Source organism: Actinia tenebrosa, unplaced genomic scaffold, assembly GCF_029948245.1.
Source record: "Actinia tenebrosa isolate PJP-AT-01 unplaced genomic scaffold, QUT_ActTen_1.0 PGA_scaffold12__29_contigs__length_12842862, whole genome shotgun sequence".
NCBI classification, from domain to species: domain Eukaryota; kingdom Metazoa; phylum Cnidaria; class Anthozoa; order Actiniaria; family Actiniidae; genus Actinia; species Actinia tenebrosa.
This window is the reverse complement of record NW_028292572.1, coordinates 10,487,345-10,508,129: the sequence shown is the minus strand read 5'-3', so window position 1 is coordinate 10,508,129 and position 20,785 is coordinate 10,487,345. Positions and strand designations below refer to the sequence as shown.

Genomic DNA, 20,785 nt, shown 5'->3' with positions numbered 1-20,785 from the left:
GGCAGAAGGGTTTCCCTGTCAACCTAGCACAGGGTAACCCGCCGGCTAAGTTCGTACCCCCCCCAGGGGGGGGGGGGGGGTACTCCGCCAGAATTTGGGTAGGGGTGTTCCGCTGGGATTCTGAAAGGGGTACCCTGTTTATGACAAAAGATATAATTTATTGCGCTGAGTTTCTGTTTCAATCATCATGTCATCTCGCGTATCCTTTTTTTTTACGACCATAATAACCAGTTTCGGTCAATGCGAAAGTAGAATCCCTGAATATGACAGGAAACTCAGGAAGAATTTGGAACTTGAGTGAAATTGCATACCGTGTTTATGATAAGAAGCTCGAAAAACCATACCCTGTTCAGATAAGAGAAAATGTATTGAAGCTAGGGTAGCCTTAGTACTAGTGTAACCCTAGTGCTAGGGTTACCCTACCTCCTTGTAAAGAGGACGCTAAGAAACCCTGAATAGGGATTTTTTTTAATGTTTGAAATATCCATGGATATTAGGTGACGATTTAGAGTGGGTTTCCTGTGTAGAACATGCCACGTGACTATCTTGTCTTCGTGGTGTAGAGCACGTCTTCAGTTTAGGTGTTGCTGTCTTTTACTTGCTGAGCATCAAAAGTCTTTTCTCCTACATATCTGGAAAAAATGGTAAGCTATACCAACTACGATTCCGTTAAAGTGCCTATCCTTGCCTTCTACAATTTATTGTATTTGCACTTTATGAAATTTACAGCTAAACAGACGCTTTACACGTGTCATGTCAAACTAGTATCGAGTCTATCGAAGAGACAGTATTCCAAAAAACTTCAATTTCTACAGATGTTCTCTCTTACTTAAAGGTTTCTTTATTCCTCTTGACTTAAAGTTCCCACGTATCGTGAAATATTATACAAACATTGGCAACTGTTTAGAACTAAAATAAAATAAGCTTAATTCAGGCGTTTTACTATAGACGACTGAACTATAAAATCCAAATTTCGATTTCTTGCACGAAAATCAATTTGGAATTGAAGGAATTTTCATTTTTTGAAAAAGATTGTTTTATTTTTTTGAACATAACCTTATTGCATGTTCACATTAGTAAGAAAAAGGCAAGAGCATTTTTGTAATGCATTGTTTAATGGTAAGATTTATGCTCTTTAGCCATTCCAAAGTTATAAGGAAAAAACTGAGTAAAGTTGGCATTGCAGTTTATTGTGGCGCTGTATCAGGGAAAATATTTCCAAGATTGTGGCTACTTCATTGCCAACTCAAGCCATTTCCCTCTTCAACCTCAGAATGGCTAATAACCTCAGTTAAGGACGTTCGTGGGCATTTTTTATACACAAAGCTTCCAGAATGATGCAGATAAACAATGTAAATAATAATATAGGGGCTAAGTGCATTGCAGTTGACTAGTTTCTTTAATTTCTCCATATGTAGGCAGAACCACTTCGTATTTGCATCACTGGAGCTGCTGGTCAAATAGCATATTCCCTGTTGTACTCTGTGGCAAAGGGAGATGTCTTTGGAACCAATACTGTAAGTACAAATTAGGTTAACAACTAACCGGTCTTAATATTATGTGGTGAAGGCTTAAAGTGCTTATAAGCCTTTGCACAATTTTCAGAATTGATACTTTAGATAGTGAATAGTTGATTGTGAAAATATTTAGACATTTGAATGTTGGGTCTTTGAGATACAAAGTTTTATATTCCCAATATGTTAATGATTATGACGTAACATAAGGCATCATTTAATATACAACACTGCACTCGTTTTGGAATACAGTATTTTAAAAGCATTACCCTTTTACTCGTGACTCACGTAAAGGTTCTTACAAATTTGTTTTCAAAAAATCTCCAGCGTTCAATATTAAAAGTTGCCACAAAATAACTCAAATTCCTTGTTACATCATAGTCATTAACATATTGGAAATATAAACCTTTGTATCTCAAAGACCCGACACTCAAATGATGAATTATTTTCACAATCAACTATTCACTATTTAAAGGATCAATTCTGAAAATATTGTGTAAAGGCTTATAAGCACTTAAATGAAGTGAAGACATTTTGTGAGGTTATATAGTTTCTTGGTGCAGTGCAACAAGTATAATTGAGGTTACTGCTGTTCTTATGACAGCCATCATCAGAATGAAAGAAGAGCATGGCAAAAATGATGATCATAAGGATAAGGTATTGATGCAAGGTAGCATAAGGCAATAGGCATCATCTAGACTGTGAACTAAGTCCCTCTATTTCCCTTGGTTGCTGTTCGTCTGTCTGTCCGTGTCGATTGGTTGAGGAAGATTGGTTATGAGTCTAAAGTCCCTGGGGAAGGGGGCTGGGGAGGGAGGGACTAAAGAAAAATAGAAAAATATTTTTCCTTCGTAACCAATCTTCCTCTACCATCATCTTTGCTTAAAGTGCCTTTGACTCTTATTTATTTTTTTTATATATCAAAATATGTCATGAGATGTTGAAAGAATTTTTTGATTTTGATGCTTTTTTCAATTTTTTCTGAGCAGTTGAATGTGAATTTTTCCAAAACATAACCAAGCAACAAGGGAGACTGGGCTTGTGACGCAACAGGCTCTTCTTGATTTCTAAAGGAATGTATGTGATTCAGAAACCCTTCCTTCGTATCTTGAGGTTTTTAAGTAGTCTTGCACTTTAAATTATTTTCTGGGGATGCTTGTGCGATATTGATATCTAAAGATTTAGGCACCGTCTACACTATGGCAGATAAATTTGAATCCGACTCCTTATTTATTCAGTTAGGCCTACCGTCCACACTAGTCCGGGCGAATCCGGAACAATTATTCACAGAAAATGAATTTTTTCGAATACAGTCTACAGAGTGGAACAATTTGAAAACGCCGGCTAGTCTTATTAGTGTGGACGGAGAACATTTCGTATCCGAAATTTTTTATCCGTTTTCATGTGTGGACAGAAAACTTTTTTTCGGTTTCAATGTGAAAGTTGTGGATTCAAATTTATCTGGCATAGTGTGGACGGGGCCTCAAAGTTCATGACTTCACTGGGAGCGGAAGTTGAAAAATGGTAAATTTTATTTTAACAGCTTGAAAAAAATAAAAAGAAGTTTCAGAATTGATAATTTCTTTCAACATGAATCATAGAATGACTTGCATGTATATTTTGATATAAAGAAAATAAAAACATAAGTGTCATACGCACTTTCAGTTAAAAGGGTGCTTGTAGACTTGAATGTTTTTAAAGTCAATAATAAGGTATGGCTGGTATTCATTTACTGAAACAATGATCAATGACACTTGTTATAATTGTCATATTTCACTATGGCGTCACATCAAAACAATCTATTGTTTAAATACAAAGGATCATGGCCGTCGGAGGGGGTCAAATCAACACAAATTTACCGAGAATTGTTTAAAAACCCGTATCAATCCACGAAGAGAAGTAGAATAGCCAGAAAACGCTCAGAATATATTTTGGTACATATTAACTCGTATTATATCTGAAAACCAGGCCATTTTAGATTAAACTGTTTCGCTAGGAGCAAATTTTGTTGAATATTCTATTGGATTTGGCAATTCTATCCCCCACATAAACAAGCAGTGACGTCATAGTGAAATAGGGCAATTACATGTGGAAACTGTAAAACCTAAAACAAAACACTATCTTCTTATCCAGTGATTTGAGAAAAAAAAATTAGCCAATCAAATCACAAATCATTTTTTGGAAAAAGTATCAACATTTTTGCATGCAGACAAGAAAAGGAGAAATATCATTAACCAGAAATTAAGGCTTAAAGTTGTTTCTGCTTTAAATAATATGTTGTCGAAATGAGACTAGAGATCTATCTTCATTGGTCAGGTTATTTTTTACCAATTTTATTTTAAAAGGAACCCTTAATCGCTCTTGAAGGAGCTGGCGAAAAACTTTCTTGATTTCTTGATTAGATTTAACTATAAGCTCCGCATCTTTTGATGCTCATGGGTCATTGGCAATCTGCAGGATGCTTTAAAACTTTAATAAAGCTTCATAACTGTTTATAAAGAGTGTCTTGTTTTCAACAATAAAAGGTTTATTTGTTAGAAAGTCGCATATATTTATCTTTTTTTCAAGATGGCCACCAAACTCAAGTGAATTGAGCGTGAGGTGGTTGCTTGGATTGATTCATTTTTAAAATATAAAGAAATCATGCTTTGAACATCTAATCAAATCATCTAGTATGTACCAAACAAGATGTTTAGGGTTTTGACTTTGGGTTTTGACTCTGTATCTTTGTTCCAACTTGGCTTTAATTTCTTTTTCTTTTTTACATTATGTTTTAGCCTCTTATTCTTCATCTTCTTGACATTCCACCAATGATGACAGCTCTTAATGGTGTTGTCATGGAGTTGCAGGACTGTGCTCTACCACTTCTGCATGGTAAGTCAGATTCAACCAAAACATGATAATGTTTGTATTTTTGCTTGTTATTTCGTACCTTCGTATGTAAACAAGAATAAATGGTGGAAAATATATGCTTTAATAACTCGAAGTCTAACAACTACAACCATGTGTTTTTCCTATATCTGTATATTCTGCACATGTGCGATTTCTGTCCTAGACACAGGAAGCCCAAACAAATTTTCCTACATTCTCTACTTTCACATCCCCATAATGCCTTGCGTCTTTGGGGGTAACCAATCAAAAAACTGTCCCAAATTGAAAGGTTTCTTAATTAAATTTATGCTATACCTGCTTTTATCTGTACAATGCTGATTATCAGTTTATTCCAAGTTATTTTTGCGTCTGCAGATCATCAAGAGTTTTGGTCTTACAGAAAATGTATTGACTAACAAAAAAATGTTTAAAATTTACCTTAAATGTCTTCAAGCTTCTATCTTTTTCTGTTTTTTTTTCACTTTTTCATTTTATTTTTGGATACCAAACAAGGTATTATCAACATTGTTTGATCAGCCTTCCTCAAAATAAGTGGGTTTTTACCCTCTGGTTACCCCCCAGAGATGCAAAGTATTATGGGGATGTGAAAGTAGAGAATGTAGACAAACTTCTTTGCATACATTTTTCATTTTGGCTATATAGACATTTTAGATACAATTTTCATTTTGATGGACAATGCATTGTTCTAGTTCCACAATTTATTATGGTTGTTTTAGATATCTAGTACCTTATATCTTGATCTTTCTAAAATCATATATTTATTGGTATTGAATAAACATAGTTTATTGGATCTCTCTGTCCAATGTTCATTTTTTAGGGGTTGTTGCAACTGCTGATGCTAAAGAGGCATTTGCTAACATTGATGTAGTTCTGATGGTTGGAGCAATGCCAAGAAAGGAAGGCATGGAGAGGAAAGATCTCCTTGAAGCCAATGCTAAGATCTTTGTAACCCAAGGAAAAATCTTAGATGAGGTGGCCAAGAAAACTGTTAAGGTAATAAAAGTGTGTAATATTAACGAAATGATAATGTCAAAAGGTGAGAAATTGTGTACTTTGTAAGACCTGTTTTTTCCTCCAGCCCACCCCAAGGCATTATTAATGAACAGTTCCTTGCCTGTAAAAAATGTGCAAAAAAATGAATGAATAAATAAAAGCAATGCAAACCAAAGAACTTACATTATAGAGGAAATGCTAAGAAAGTTGAAATGTAAAATTAAAAGAGCAGTCAGTTTTTTTGTTCTTTACCACTTTCAGATGTGAACTTTTATTTTTCTGAACCTATACAACCATGATTCTAAACAACAAGATACATGTTTTCTGTCACATTATTCCTTGGTCTTTGCTCATGCTGGCCCTGTTTGATGGCTTGTTCAGAATGGTCAAACCAGCAGATCTTCGTAGTTTTGATCGAATCCTCTATCAACCGCATCCTAGCTATAAATATTAGATATTTTGCGAGTTATAAAAAATAACTCGATTTGAAGCAGAAGTAAACAAACCACCAAAGTTGTAGTAATCCTCTCTAATCCTATTAGAGTAGTGCTGGTAACCCTGTGCAACTTTTCAACTCTCTATTGATTCCACTAGTTCTGGTTGCCTGGCAGTATCTTTCTGTTGACAGACGTCTTAACAAGGAGTGAAACTCTCCCAAAACTTTAAAGCTTAAAGTCTCTATGATTGATTTTACGCCTATTCCCTATCTTTACATGAATTAATAGGTTATATAGTTTTGTTCAATTTCAATTAAATTTGGCAAAAATCAAGAATAGATATGGATAAACAAAAGTGTTTGCATGATTTTTGATATTTAGAGTATTTTGTCTTTAATGCCGTAAACATCCACAGTCGTTGAATTTTTTCAACATATCTCAACTTTACTACTCAATGGCTTTTTTAAGATTGCAAAAAATCAAAAATCGCTCACACCCTTTCGTAGATTATCTATTGCTTACTAATATGGTGAAATTCTTTTTGCTATACACGCTAACACCATGCCTCTTAATGAATACTGGCCTTTTTTTACCACAACCATCCAGCCTCCACCTGCTCAAGCAAACCAGAAATCTGCGAGAAAAATGCACCAATACTTATCTTAATAATGAATTAATCAATAAACACATTCAAAAAACACATGCTATTTACAATCTAAAGAGTTTCCTCATAAAATATACCTTAAAACTATATAAAACATTCCATCTAAAATGAATAAAACCCGAACATGGTATAAAGCTCCCCCAAAATATATATATATATATATAATAAATAAATAAATAATTATTATTATAATAAAAACATTAAAAAATTGTTTTAAATTATAAAATTTATCATTTGACCTTTAAAACAACATATAGTTTTATAAAGTTTTGTTGAACGTGTTGCATGGAGAGAGTTTTATACATAACATACCCCTGAAGGTTTCCAGTAACCTTTAGTTTCTCACTTTGGTGATTTGGTGGCATTGCTTTACAGCCTCTTACATGCATAATGAGATCATATATGGGAAGAACCCTGGGTAGTATTGTGCAGTTTTTGTTTTGTAGAGGAGGAGAAAGAAAAAAAGAGACATATTTTAAGACTGGTTTGGCATCCGTTTCTGCTGTACATTCTGTATAATGCAATGAGCATATATGGTTGTATCATATCTCCAGTGCATTAAGTAGCCAAGTTTGATTTTCATTTTTATCCAATAATGGTTGGAATACTTAAATGTTATTGATTTGAATTTATTATTTGTACTAAAGGTCTTGGTTGTTGGTAATCCAGCTAACACCAATTGCTACATCACTCATAAGATGGCTCCTACTATCCCAAAAGAAAACTTTTCCTGTCTTACTAGGCTGGACCAGAACAGAGCCACAGCTCAGGTAAGATTTTTAACCAGTAAGGTGCACAGGCTTTCCAGACTTTCAGTTCGTGGATTTAGATATTCATATAATTTGTTTAAACTTGCCCAATAGCAAAAAGATGCCATGAGTCATTACTAGTAAGTTGTGGTTTAAGAGATCAAGACATTAAATTGAGACATTCAAAAATTATTTTTGGTCCTTTGAAAGGGAACAATTTTTCTTAAACTTTTCCACCGTACTCTCATACTGATTATCATCCTTTTATGTATCAGTCTTTGAAGAATGTAGGATAACTTTTTCTGGTAGATTTTTAGGAGAATGAAATTCCGCTTGGAGTGCTGCTTAGTTTACCTACCTTGTGCATTTTTCCTACACAAGGGGGCTTATTCACTACACAAATAGACAGTGTAGAACACATCAGACAATAAAATATAGCTGATTTTAGGCAACTGTGAGTATTAGACTTCATTTTCAAACCATATTTGGTAAAGTTGAAGGGGGAAAAAGGAAGTTCAAAACAACCTATTTTGAGTAAATTATATGCCGAAGCCAGTCATAAATGACAAAGAAAGCCTGTTATCAAATCCATAAACTGATATTCTGGGAAGCCTGTGGTAGGTGGCACCTTTTCCTTCCATCATCCACTCACTGACACCTTAACTACTTAAAGACACCTTACAAAGCACTAACCAACACCTCTCCAACTACTAGTGACACCTACCCAACTACTTACTGACACCTACCCAACAACTCACTGACATCTTACCAGCCATTCACTTACACCCACCACTCACTTACACTCATAACTCACTGACACCTACCACTCACTGACACCCACCACTCACTGACACCTACCACTCACTGACACCTACCACTCACTGACACCCACTACTCACTGACACCCACCACTCACTGACAACCCCCAACTCACTGACACTTACCACTCACTGACACCCATCACTCACTGACACCCACCACTCACAGACACCCACCACTCACTGACACCCACCACTCACTGACACCTACCACTCACTGACACCCACCACTCACTGACACCCACCACTCACTGACACCCACCACTCACTGATACCTACCACTCACTGACACCCACAACTCACTGACACCCACCACTCACTGACACCTAACACTCACTGACACCCAACACTGACTAACACCTTCCCAAACACTCACAGGCACCTACCACTTACTGACATCATCCACACTCCAAAACCTCAGTATTCACTGACACCAACCACTCGCTAACACCTACCCAACTACTCACTGACACCTGCCTAACCACCTACTGACATCTGACCAACCACTTACCATGTTAAGTGCTGTACATTTTTTAGGTTTCACATGTGACCTTAATTCAGGGCGCCGTTTATTAAAAGCGGCAATTATTCTGGGGTGGTGCTTATTAATAATTTTAGTCTTAGGTGAGGAGCTTATTTGAGGGTGGTATTTAATTGGGGGCAGCTTTTAAATGAGTGCATACAGTACAGATACCATATCAACCACTCACAGACACCTTAACGACTTATGATTCACTTGTTTTTGACCAGGTTGCTGCTCGACTTGGAATTAAAATAGACCAAGTAAACAATGCCATTATCTGGGGAAACCATTCATCCACTCAGTATCCTGATGTGAACCATGGGACTGTTACTATGAATGGCTCTCAGGTATCCATCCGTGAAGCAGTCAAAGATGATGACTATCTAAATGGAGATTTCATCAAGGTTGGTTCTATTTAACTATTCATCTATTTATCATAGATAAGTAGCAAGTATATATTTATTTATTTGGTCATAAGTGTTGTCCACCAATAACATAGAAACAGTATAGTAGTAATAAATTATGCATTTGGTGTGAGTAATGAAATAGAGAGAATAAGAGAAAAATATCAAATGCCCTTGGTGGGAATCGAACCCACATCTTCAGTATTCCAGTCCGATGTGTTAACCACTACACCACAAGGACCAACCATGCTGATAACGCAGCCGGAATATGAAATGTAGGGTAACTCGTGAGATTCCTAGAGCGATATTTTTTCTCCATGGGTAAGTGGAACACTGTAAATATGTACGCAAAGAATAGACATAGTATAGTAGTAATAAATTAATGATAATAACGTACATGTAGAAACAGCTAAGCTAGAAAATACAAAAACCATACCATTTCTAAACATTACTGACAAGGATATGCATGATTTATTATATATTCATAATTTTTTCACTTTTGGAAATTTTGAGAAAAATAACGTTTATTTCAGCTCACAATGCTACCATGTTTATTATTTAGACTACATGTTTTCCTGCCAAAAAATAATCAAAATAAAAGCTTTCTAGAGCAATGTAGCCTTTGATTCAAGTCATGTGTGCCAGTCTAGCGATAATGAATGATTTACTCACATCTCATCCATGGATTTGCTTTATCTTCCTAAAAGTTATCAACTCATTAAAGTGCTTATAAGCCTTTGCACAATATTTTCAGAATTGATTCTTTAGATAGTGAATAGTTGATTGGAAAATAATTCGTCATTTGAATGTCGGGTCTTCGAGATACGAAGGTTTATATTTCCAATATGTTAATGACTATGACGTAACATAAGGGATTTGAGTTAGTTTGTGGCAACTTTTAATATTGAACTCTGGACATTTTTTGAGAACAAATTTTTAAGAACCTTTACGTGAGTCATGAGTAAAAGGGTGATGCTTTTAAAATACTGTATTCCAGAATGAGTGCAGCGTTGTATATTGAATGATCCCTTATGTTACATCATAGTCATTAACATATTGGGAATAAAAACCTTCGTATCTCAAAGACTCAACATTCAAATGACGAAATATTTTCACAATCAACTATCCACTATCTAATGAATCAATTCTGAAAATATTGTGCAAAGGCTTATAAGCACTTTAAGACAGTGACTGAACATCATCAGTACTATTACACTGTATTCCTAGCCTTGCCCTAATTATTATTCAATATTTGTAAGACAGTTATCATAGTTATCATATTTATAACAGGGTTATCTGGATATACATTGTCATCTCTGTCAATGGAAAAAGTCATTAAGACTGTGAAAAGTTTAAGGAATGGATTAAAATCAATTGCACATGAAAAAAAGTTACATTAAAGTAACCTGACTGTGAACCATACCATGCTTGCCAGGATTGGTTCACTTCTGTTGTTGTTGTATGACATCTTCAGCACTCCATGTAGCTTAATGTCTTGTTTGTTGACTAGCATTTTGACTACCATCACTGCCATCAATCAAAGATCTGAAGTAAAATATGATCAACAATATCTTGAGATGTTAGACTGAATTATTAAAGATTTTAGAAGATATTAATAGAACGATGTCACATAAGCAGTTTTAACATGCAAATATGTTTTGTTGAGTATTTAACATGCAAATTAGCTGTCAGCCTCGATAACTGATGCCAGCGCACACTAGCAGCTTCACGCCTCATTGACTGGGGTCTGATTCTCATTGAAAAAAGCAACCATGAGTTTAAGTTTTTAATTTTATATAAAAACGTTTGTGTACTTGAACGAGTTATATTGTTTTTATTTCGCTGAAGGTGTATATGTACTACAATTAGTAAACAGCTAAAGGTTCAAAGGTTTTTATTTATCATATTGATATTGATTTATATTCATATTGATTTATCATATCGACATGCACCGACATAAAATCAATTCTTGAGCAATATTTTACAGCTGGGATAGCTATAATCAGTGTTCTTTAATAATAGTAAAGCAATCATTGTAAATGATACCCATTCTGTTGAAATCGTGTTAGACTTTTCGAGAGAATTTAAAACAGTCGTTGTAAATACGGACCAATCTCTTTAAATTAAATAACCCTTGAATTGTTAAACCATCACTAATTATTATACAAATGGATTAAACAGGGAGGTTTTCAAAGATGGCATTTTTCTTTTGAAAATTTGTTCTTTTCTTATAAAAATTTTTCATTTTCTATCATTTTTTATTTATCTAAAAGTGAACTGCCACCATGCGAATGCCTTGGTTAGCGAGGTGACAACTTATCTAAGGTAATAATTTAATTTGTTGAATACTCGACAATACTGATTAGCATGTTAAAAACGCTTATGTGAAATTGTTCTAATAAATTTACAGGATTAATTAGATTCAGTCAAAAATCTTCTGATAGATATTGTTTTTTTAAAAATTTTAGTTCAGTCATTTGTTAGGTATTTATAGCCTATGTTTGATTTAATGCCATATGTATGTATCAGACTGTACAGAAGCGTGGAGCTGCCATTATCAGTGCACGCAAGCTGTCCAGTGCCATGTCTGCAGCCAAAGCCATATGTGATCACATGAGAGACTGGTGGTTTGGTACTTCTCCAGTAAGTCATTATTAATTATCTAAATATTCTATTTATTCTTTAAGGATGAACTACTAATTATTTAATTCACGGTATTTTACATTATTATGAGACTGGAATCAGTAAAAGCGGCAAGCACGTTTGGACCAGAGCCTCCTTTTACATCCTCTACGGGGGAGAGAAGGAAAGGAGACTCTACAGAAATCGTGTAGAATGTTATTTGAGCATGCGCAGGGGTTGCTAAGAAACTAACTCGTAATATAAATTTTATAAAACGAGTGAGCTTGGAAACGAGTTAGTTTCTTAGCAACCGCTGCGCATGCTCAAATAACATTCTACACGATTTCTGTAGAGTCTCCTTTCCTTCTCTCCCCCGTAGAGGATGTAAAAGGAGGCTCTGTTCACAGGGTAAGGAAAGATTTGACCCCTGCACATTCATACTTTATTATTATAAAGTAAAACTGTATCCTATCGGATGTAACTGGAAATTTTATAGAAAGGGAAGGAAAGAAGGGAAGACTGAAACATTCCATCCCAAACACTCCTTCACCTACCCTGCTGGCAGAGTCTTTTCTTAATTTCCCCCAAGCAAGCGAGAGAAAGAAAGACTACAGAAGTGGTGTAGCTTTTTTATGATGCCACTATGCAAGAATCTCGATAACAAGATGCATAATTTTAAGTTTATTACTGGTTTAAACAGGTTTTGGGATCCAAAAAAGATCTTTGGGGGGTATGGATAATTTTTGGAACTACACAATAAGAGATGTAGGGATAACCAGAATTGAGTTCATGTTAATAAGCAAGATGGCTGACAGTTTATGAAAGGATTGTTTTTAGAGCTGGCGTTTAGTAGGCGTTTAATTAGCAAGCACCATGCAGGCTCAGACAAAATACAATAGGACTATTGCAGGGGCTCCTTTTGTTTTAAGGAGACTGCCAGCAGGGTACCTTTCCACCCATGAGCAGAAATACAATGTTAACCATTGGCTATTTGCCTTTAGTAAAACTGTCTTTACTGCTGTAAGCTTAAATTGCATATTTTAGGTTACAAATTTGAAAAGTTTCAGATGTTTCACCAGTAACTATATATGTACAGAATATTACTTTTATTGAGTATCTTCTTATCTGGTATGCACACCTTTAATGCACTTCATCAAAACTAAAAACTGTATACAAGTATAGAAAAAAGCTCAAATCTGTATATATGTTTTTGTCTGGTGTGGGATTATTTTTACATAGTTGTACTTTATTTTCGTAGGACCGATGGGTTTCCATGGGTGTAGTCTCAGATGGTTCTTATGGCATCCCAGAAGGGATTGTTTATTCTTTCCCAATCAAAATTGATGCCAACCACCAGTGGTCCATTGTTCAAGGCTTGTCAATTTCTGACTTTTCAAGGGAGAAGATGGATGCAACAGCCAAGGAGCTGTTGGAAGAACAAGCTGCTGTATCTTCCTTTTTGACCAATTGACTTGATGCTAGACTTTGACCTCCAATAAACATGACACTCTAGAGTGACTGACACGAAGCTGTGCTTAAATTGTAGGATGATTCTGGTTTGATAGGTTTCTTTGATTGGACTTTTTAAGAGGCATTTTGTTATAAATTCTAAGATAAAGAATAGCAATTACCAAAGAAAATAATTTATGTAGTTAACAATACTGTATTATTAAAAGGTTTTTAAACTTATTTTGTCCTCAGAGTTAAATTAGTTTTAGTGGCTTGAAAATATATCATATTGCTTTATAAAGATCAAGAATGAATCCCCCTCTTGGAAAAAGACCAACAGAATGGTCTTACCTTCTGTCTCCCATTGACCTCACAATGCAGCAGTGAAACGAAACCAGTGAAACAGGTAAGTTTGGTTGCCTCTAGAAATTCTAATTTTTGGAGTTCTGTGCTTAATAGCTTATGGTATTTGAGTATATATTCAGGCTTTTTTAAATTTTAAAATGTCTTTTGGAAGGTTTTGGAGGACAGCTAAAAGCATGAACGAAACCTATCCCCTGATACTCAGGCTAATGAAAACCAAGGAAAAAAATGATTTCCTTGTCCACCAAAAACAAACAGGGTAAGATAAACATTTTCTTTTATTACTTTTTATTGTGCATGTAAAATTATTTTAAGCACTCATCTAAAGCACATCATTATTTTAATAATTATGGTAAATTTTCCTTAAGATTTATGGGAGTGAAAATCTGGCATCTCAAATTACTGAGTAAAAACTGGGCCTCCTGTAGTCTATTTTCATGCATCTAAGTGTCCAAGAAGCGTGGGACGTAGCACCCACAGAGGCTGGGAGTGGGGTATCCCCCTGATTTTCCCCAGAAAAAAAAAAAGTACTAATATTTGCTGGTTTTTGTTATTATTGTATTAGCCATAACAAACAGATTCTCTTGTTACCCATTTTTCTATTGCATATTGGCCAGGTTGGTGCCATTTAACAAAAGATTTCTCATTAGCATCCATATTGTTAACGGCACTACAACAGCCTCCATGATTTTTGCTTTTCACTCTTGGGAATGCTTGCAACCCATCAATATAAGAAATCTTTTCCCTCTTTAGAGTGCTTGCACTAAACCCGTGAAACAAATACTAATATTTAGTACTAAATAGTAATAATCAAACAATAGGAAACAAAGGATTCTGTATGAATACTACTAATTAGTACTAGATATTATTCACAGGTTTAGTGTGTGCACTCTACCATTGTTGAATTAAAAATGCCTTTCCATTGTTTGCCAGATTAAATACAAAAGTGCTAGTTATTTTTATTGACCTACCATTTGCCTGAAATTCTTTTGAGTCTAGTTTTTAATGATATCCTCACCCAAAAATCCCACTTCCTTTTCCCCCTTCGAGGTAAACAGCCTCTTCCTCCTCCCATCCCCCTCCCCCAGGTAAATGTATAATAGAAAACGTGCTTTATTTTAATAGCTGAATTAGTTAGAGCAGTGACAATAACTAACAGGATGTAAGATATTATAAGTATTGTGTCTATTGTCTCCTTGCCTGTTGTGCAATGAACACGTGCACGTGCGCATTGATTTATTCCGATTTGTTTCCACCAATCGGATGGCGTTTTTTCGATAGGATGATTATAGCAAAGTAGTACGAGTAAGTGGACTTTGCATGGTTCGCGCTCATCTGAGAGATTTTTCCCTGAGATTGAAGCAAGCGGACCGTGACACACCACCACATTGCAGTCCATATCACACCGAACATGGCGGTCCGGGAAAGGCAAAATTCTAAGCTATACACTAGCGAGGAAGTAAAGAAACATTGTACAAAGGATGATTGCTGGGTGATTATTAGTGGCCAAGTGTACAACCTTTCAAAATGGATTCAGTTCCATCCTGGCGGAGAGTTACCCATTCGTTATATGGCAGGCCATGACTGCACAGATGTCTTCAAGGCTTTTCACCCTGACTGGGTAGCGGAGAAGAAGCTTCCAGCGTTTAGAATCGGTAGAGTAAAGGGAGAAAGCGACGAAATCAAGAAAACCAAGCTTAGCGAAGATTTTGAAGAAATGAGGAAGAAAATTATTGAAGATGGCGGCCTCGTTACTAACTGTAAGTAAAAGCCGACCGGCTACTGTTTCTTTGTCATGGTTGTCGGCAAACTCTTATTTCTTCGCTTATTTTCCTCACCTAGAAATTCTCATTTAAAGTAATCTATTTTACATCATGAGAACCTGTTTAACAATGCTTTGAATATATTAGGTTTTTGAATTTCGGTTTGCTGTCGAACCAAAGCAAAAATATTTGCGTGCAAAATGGTTTCAATCAGGGATTTATTATTCAATATGGTGATATATCTTGGCCTGACATGCACTTCTTCTTCTCCATCGAAATTAAAAATGGAATCTAAATCTTAAATCTTACAAAAATCTGAAGTTAACACCCTTGTCATACATTTCGCTAAAGAAACTGACATGTCGTCTTTGTTGTCATTTCACCGCTTCATCTTGCTTGCACAATCCTGCCAAAAATTATAAAATTTGCAATTCTAGATTATTGATGGTAATTGTTCTGCAGTTTTTAGAAATATATATGTTTCGAGGTTGGAAACCATTTTTTAAAGCTAAGAATTTTTTTGTTGGAGTAGCCGGCCGGCCCCGCCACTATCTTCCTTATATATTATTTTCCCTACGATATATTTCCCATGTATATCCTTTTATGAATTTTACTTCAGTTCATAAGATTTTTCTAGCTACGATGGTTATTGGATTTTTTATAAGTCTTAAATTTGAAAAAAATGTAAAAAAATATATTGATTATGGCCGTAGATCTACTGAGTAGGCTTGCGTCTGAGTACGAAAGAAATTCATTTGTTATGCCATGTATATTTGATGGCTATTTATTGTGTAAAAGTCTACATCTTAAAGCCTTCGCATCGCCTTGAATTCAATTGTTGTGTTCATACTTGACCTGTTTTTTTCCAACAGATTGCTTCTATGCAAAGATAGTGTCGATGTTGGCCTTGGTCTTTGCTGCCATTATCTACTGTGTCATATTCTCTAACAATGTAATGTTTCAAATTTTTGGAGCTGTTCTGCTTGCAGTCTTCTGGCAGCAAATGGCATTCATTGGACATGACACTGGACACCATGCTATCACCCATAACTCCAAGTGGGATGACTGGATTGGGCTTTTTGTTGGTAATCTTATGACGGGTGTGAGCATTGGATGGTGGCAAAGAAGTCACAATGCCCACCACATTGTAACCAACTCCATTGAATTTGACCCAGACATTCAACATCTTCCAGTTCTAGCTATCTCTGATAAATTTTTTAAGTCTATCTATTCATACTACCATGAAAGAGTAATGGCCTTCGATGGTATAGCCAAGATTTTTGTCAGGTACCAACATTATTTGTACTTCCTCATCATGGGCTTAGCAAGATTCAACTTGTATCTGCAAAGCTTTCTATTGGCACTCTCAAAAGAGAAAGTGAAGTACAGGTTCTTGGAGCTGCTTACAATGTGCCTATTTTGGAGCTGGTACCTGTATTTATGCTCACACCTTCCAACATGGCCAACCAGAATAGTGTTCATTTTGCTGGCCCACTTCTTGGCTGGGATTATTCACATTCAAATAACCCTAAGCCACTTCTCCATGGAAACACATCATGGTATTCCACAAGAAGCTTTTCAAACTGACAAGTTTCTACTGTCCCAGATGAATACCACCATGGACATTGAGTGTGACCCCCATTTTGATTTCTTCCATGGTGGGCTACAATTCCAGTTTGAGCACCACCTTTTTCCACGTGTTGCTCGTGAAAAGCTCCGTGGCATACAGATGCAGATGAAGGCTCTATGCAAGAAGCATGGCTTACCCTATCAGTCCAAGAGCTTCATTGATGCCAACATTGAGGTCATAAACTGCCTGAAAGAAACAGCTCAGAAGTCAAAGTGCATCTCACCTATGTTGTGAGAAGGTATTCATGCCATAGGCTAAATGTATAAAAAGCCATATTCTTCTTAAATAAGTAGGACATAAATATTTATGTTTATCTTTAGATTTTATTTCGGTTGTCTAGAATTGCATTTGTAGGAAAGGAAGCAGGGTTGAATCCAGTGATTTTAAAATTGTTGTGACTATTACAAAGGTTTTACCAGAAATTTGAGAAAAAGGAGGGAGGTGACTGAAACTAATGATATACTGAAAACATTTTGAGCAAAAGGGTTTTACCACCCCTGAATCTGCCCCTGAGAAGATTGATTATTGCAATAAAACTAAGTTTAATTCTATGTAAGTTCCAGTTAATATTGAAATTGAAAGCTGACCCAGCTTGAAGGAGGTTGATGTTGAAATGGCTACCAGAAATGTAGGTCTTTGTATATGTCTTGATTCTTTACTCTACAAAACACAATTTTGTTTGTATTTTAAGGATAGTTTAAGTTGACCATAGAAGAACAATGGAAGAAAATGAAATCTCATAAAATTTATGTATGACCATTGGATTCCTTTTTTTTTCATGATTGGCATTCACTAGTGCACATCCTACTTTTTGATTTTTATTCTCGATTTAGTATTCTCGACTATAGTCTATTATATATTTGCTCATTTTGGATAATGAGTGCATTCAAAAGTTTTTTTTTATTGTTTGCATATGTTGCTAGGTGAATAGGTATCTTTAAAGTAGCTTCCAAATGGTTTAATTTCCAATTAATATATTCCTTTCTCAGCTATATCGTAAAGAATGCAAAACAATTCAACCAATCATATTCAATGTATAGCTGGAAAATCATAAGAAACAAATAAAGAATAAGATCATTACTTGTGATACATGGCAACACAGGTGGGGGTTACCTTGCAGTGTGTTGCAGTTTATTTACATGAATAACAAATATAAACATTAATATATCATAAATGTAAGACTGTGAAAAAATGAGACTTGTATGAGGATTACTTGACTAATAATTGTTAGTGGTATTATGACATATACTATATTCCCTTGGTCAAAGTTGTAACCCTCAACTAGTTTCACTTTCAGTACTGTACCAGCCACCAGTAGTTGAAACTTATGCCATCTTTCTTTTCCCCACTAATGATTATTAGAGTTGTTTTGTAAAAGAGAATGATGGTTCTTATTCAGAGAATTCAGAGTATTGTTCTTTTGCATTAAGTAGCGCTAGTGCTGAAGAAATGGAAAACATGATACATTATATGATATAATTTTATTAGATCTAGAATGAGTGGGAAAGCTCTAATATTAAAACAGATTGAAATGTTTTTTCTATGTGACAAATATTACAGGAAATATTTAATAGGTTATTCCTATTCATTTTGATAATATTTTTTGAAAGAGAATAGATAATGAATCATTTTGAGTTAGGATCTGTATTGTGTTAATAATTCTAAGAAAAGTTGTTTATTTGAACAGAATAAACAAAGATTTCCTATTGCTTTACTTGTTGCATGCATGATTATACAGTTTACAATATATCACTATAAACTTTAATTCTATCATTTGTCATCTCTCAAACAAATTTTCTTAGAGTTATTCACTAGCTCTACTGCAAAAGCTTCAATTTCACAGATCCTTAATTATCCATTGTGTCAGAGGAAACCCATGCTATATTTATATTATAGATATAATATATATTGTATTTATTTCCACCATAGTTTTAGTGTATTAAGCAGTACATGTTGAACCCTCCAGGGACCTTTTGCCCCTGCAAGTATAGCTTTAATAATAATAATAATAATAATAATAATAATAATAATATTTATTTATAAAGCGCAAATACAAATCTGTTCTAAGCGCTAGTAAACAAACGACAAAGACAACGACAAAATAAAATAATTTACAAAGAATATGCTAATTTGAAGAGATAAGTTTTAAGTTCAGTTTTGAATGAGGCAAGACTTGATGCATTTCGGAGAGATATTGGAAGTGAGTTCCAGAGTTCAGGAGCAGCCACAGAGAAGGAGCGATGACCATAAGATTTAAGATTATAAGAATGTGCTGATAGAAGAACTTGTGATGCAGAACGAAGATTACGGTTCGGTTTATACACTGAAATGAGTTCCCGGATATAGATAGGAGATTGGCCATGAAGAGCTTTAAAAGTAAGTAATAGGATTTTATATTTGATTCTAGATTCAATTGGTAGCCAATGCAGATTAACGAGGATAGGTGTAATGTGGTCATGTTTATGGGAAAGAGTGATTATTCTGGCAGCAGCATTCTGTACAGATTGTAGTTTATCTAAGAGTTTGTTTGGTAAGCCAAAGAGCAGAGAGTTACAGTTGTCGAGTTTGGAGGATATGAACTAGCTTTAGGCTATAGCTATAGCTATAGCTTTAGGCTTATTCAAGGCACTTAAACCTCCCACCAAGATATAAAGGTTGCAGCTCATGGGTAATAGGGAGATGGGCATATTGTTCATCCACTCATATCAGTCACTGAGTGTTTTTTATTATGAAAATATTATGGGATTTTTTGAAAATAATGACTTCATCAGCAGTACAGTGTGCACTTCAAGAACAGAATTTTTTTATTTTATAAATAATATATTATTATTGATATTTTATCGTACAATGAAATTTACCATACTATTTTTTTCTGTTCTATTGACGACTTTTAAAACTCCAGTGTATGCAGGCTTAGCCTTGAATCCAGGAGCTCATGCTTATTTTATTATTTTGATGTCAGTTTTTGTTGTCCAATCTCAGAAGCTGAAGTGAGGCTAATTAAAAGCCTGCATGACTGGAGCTTTTTAAGTCTAATTAGAAATTTTGCTCAATAGTTCAAAATTTATCAGCATTCTCTCTCCTTTACCAATATTTCTCAGTCTATATGGTATAATATGTTATGTGCTCTTAATGTGGGAGAAATTCATTTTAAATCTATTCTAATGTTATATATTATGGACCTAGTAACTTAAAACTTTCCCAAGGTTTAAGGAAAATAAAATCGGATAAAAGTTAGTGTATCTAGCTGTGTATTTGCTTACGTGAACAGTCTTTATTCATTTTATTTTTAACTGAAACTTCAAACCTTTCCCTTTTGGACATCAAACAGGCCTGTGCAAGGGAGAGGGGACTACTCGACACCCATTTGGATAGGGATGTGCCACCAGAGGTATAAAACCCTGACCCTATTTACAACACTTCAGAATGAAAAATCCTTTCCCTATTTAAGACATACAAGAAATTGTATACCCTTCATAATGTATGCTTGTATCTCGCCCAATGTTATAGGAGTTTAATAAAGAAGTCGTCGAGGATCTGATAAAAAATTTTAAGACCAAATAATGAGGTGCTTCGTTGGCTGAATCAAACTCCCATGAATAAAGTAAAGTTTGTTAAATAGAATAGTACCCTATCCAAGACACACAAAAACATGAAACTTATAATCTTGTGTCAAAATCGTAGATCATGTTTAAGACAATTTCCAGGAAAATGTGTACCATTAAATTTTTGTAAAGAGGAGAGCCAATATCCTATCCAGTGGCACATACCTGTATAGCAAACGGATGGATGAGTGGTTGTCAAGCAAAGCCAATGCGTAACCAAGGAGTGTTTTTCTCCTTTCCTAACCAAAATTACGAAAAATAAATACTGAACATTCATATTTAGACTAAAAGAGGCTGTTTGATGGTATTTTTGTTTGGTTTAGGCAATTATTGAAAAATACCCCAAAAAATCACTTAGG

The 20,785-nt window shown here is 35.0% G+C and overlaps 2 protein-coding genes and 1 non-coding gene across 3 annotated transcripts; 2 read left to right on the top strand and 1 right to left on the bottom strand.

The window, feature by feature from the left end:
* The first annotated feature begins 485 nt into the window (after positions 1 to 485).
* LOC116288374 (malate dehydrogenase, cytoplasmic-like) lies at positions 486 to 13,305 on the top strand. The gene is made up of 8 exons (XM_031695150.2): positions 486 to 644; positions 1,419 to 1,517; positions 4,292 to 4,388; positions 5,224 to 5,399; positions 7,148 to 7,270; positions 8,818 to 8,994; positions 11,524 to 11,637; positions 12,875 to 13,305. The coding sequence occupies exons 1-8, from the start codon at positions 642 to 644 to the stop codon at positions 13,085 to 13,087; spliced, it is 1,002 nt and encodes a 333-aa protein (XP_031551010.2). The 5' UTR covers positions 486 to 641; the 3' UTR covers positions 13,088 to 13,305.
* Positions 9,164 to 9,235, bottom strand: Trnas-gga (transfer RNA serine (anticodon GGA)). Its single transcript has one exon. It is a non-coding gene; the product is annotated as a tRNA-Ser (tRNA).
* A 1,327-nt stretch (positions 13,306 to 14,632) lies between the features above and the next one.
* On the top strand, positions 14,633 to 20,058 carry LOC116288373 (uncharacterized). The gene is made up of 3 exons (XM_089028174.1): positions 14,633 to 15,188; positions 16,064 to 18,806; positions 19,424 to 20,058. Exons 1-2 carry the CDS (start codon positions 14,840 to 14,842, stop codon positions 17,053 to 17,055), a joined length of 1,341 nt encoding a protein of 446 aa, XP_088884300.1. The 5' UTR covers positions 14,633 to 14,839; the 3' UTR covers positions 17,056 to 18,806; positions 19,424 to 20,058.
* Positions 20,059 to 20,785: the final 727 nt, after the last annotated feature.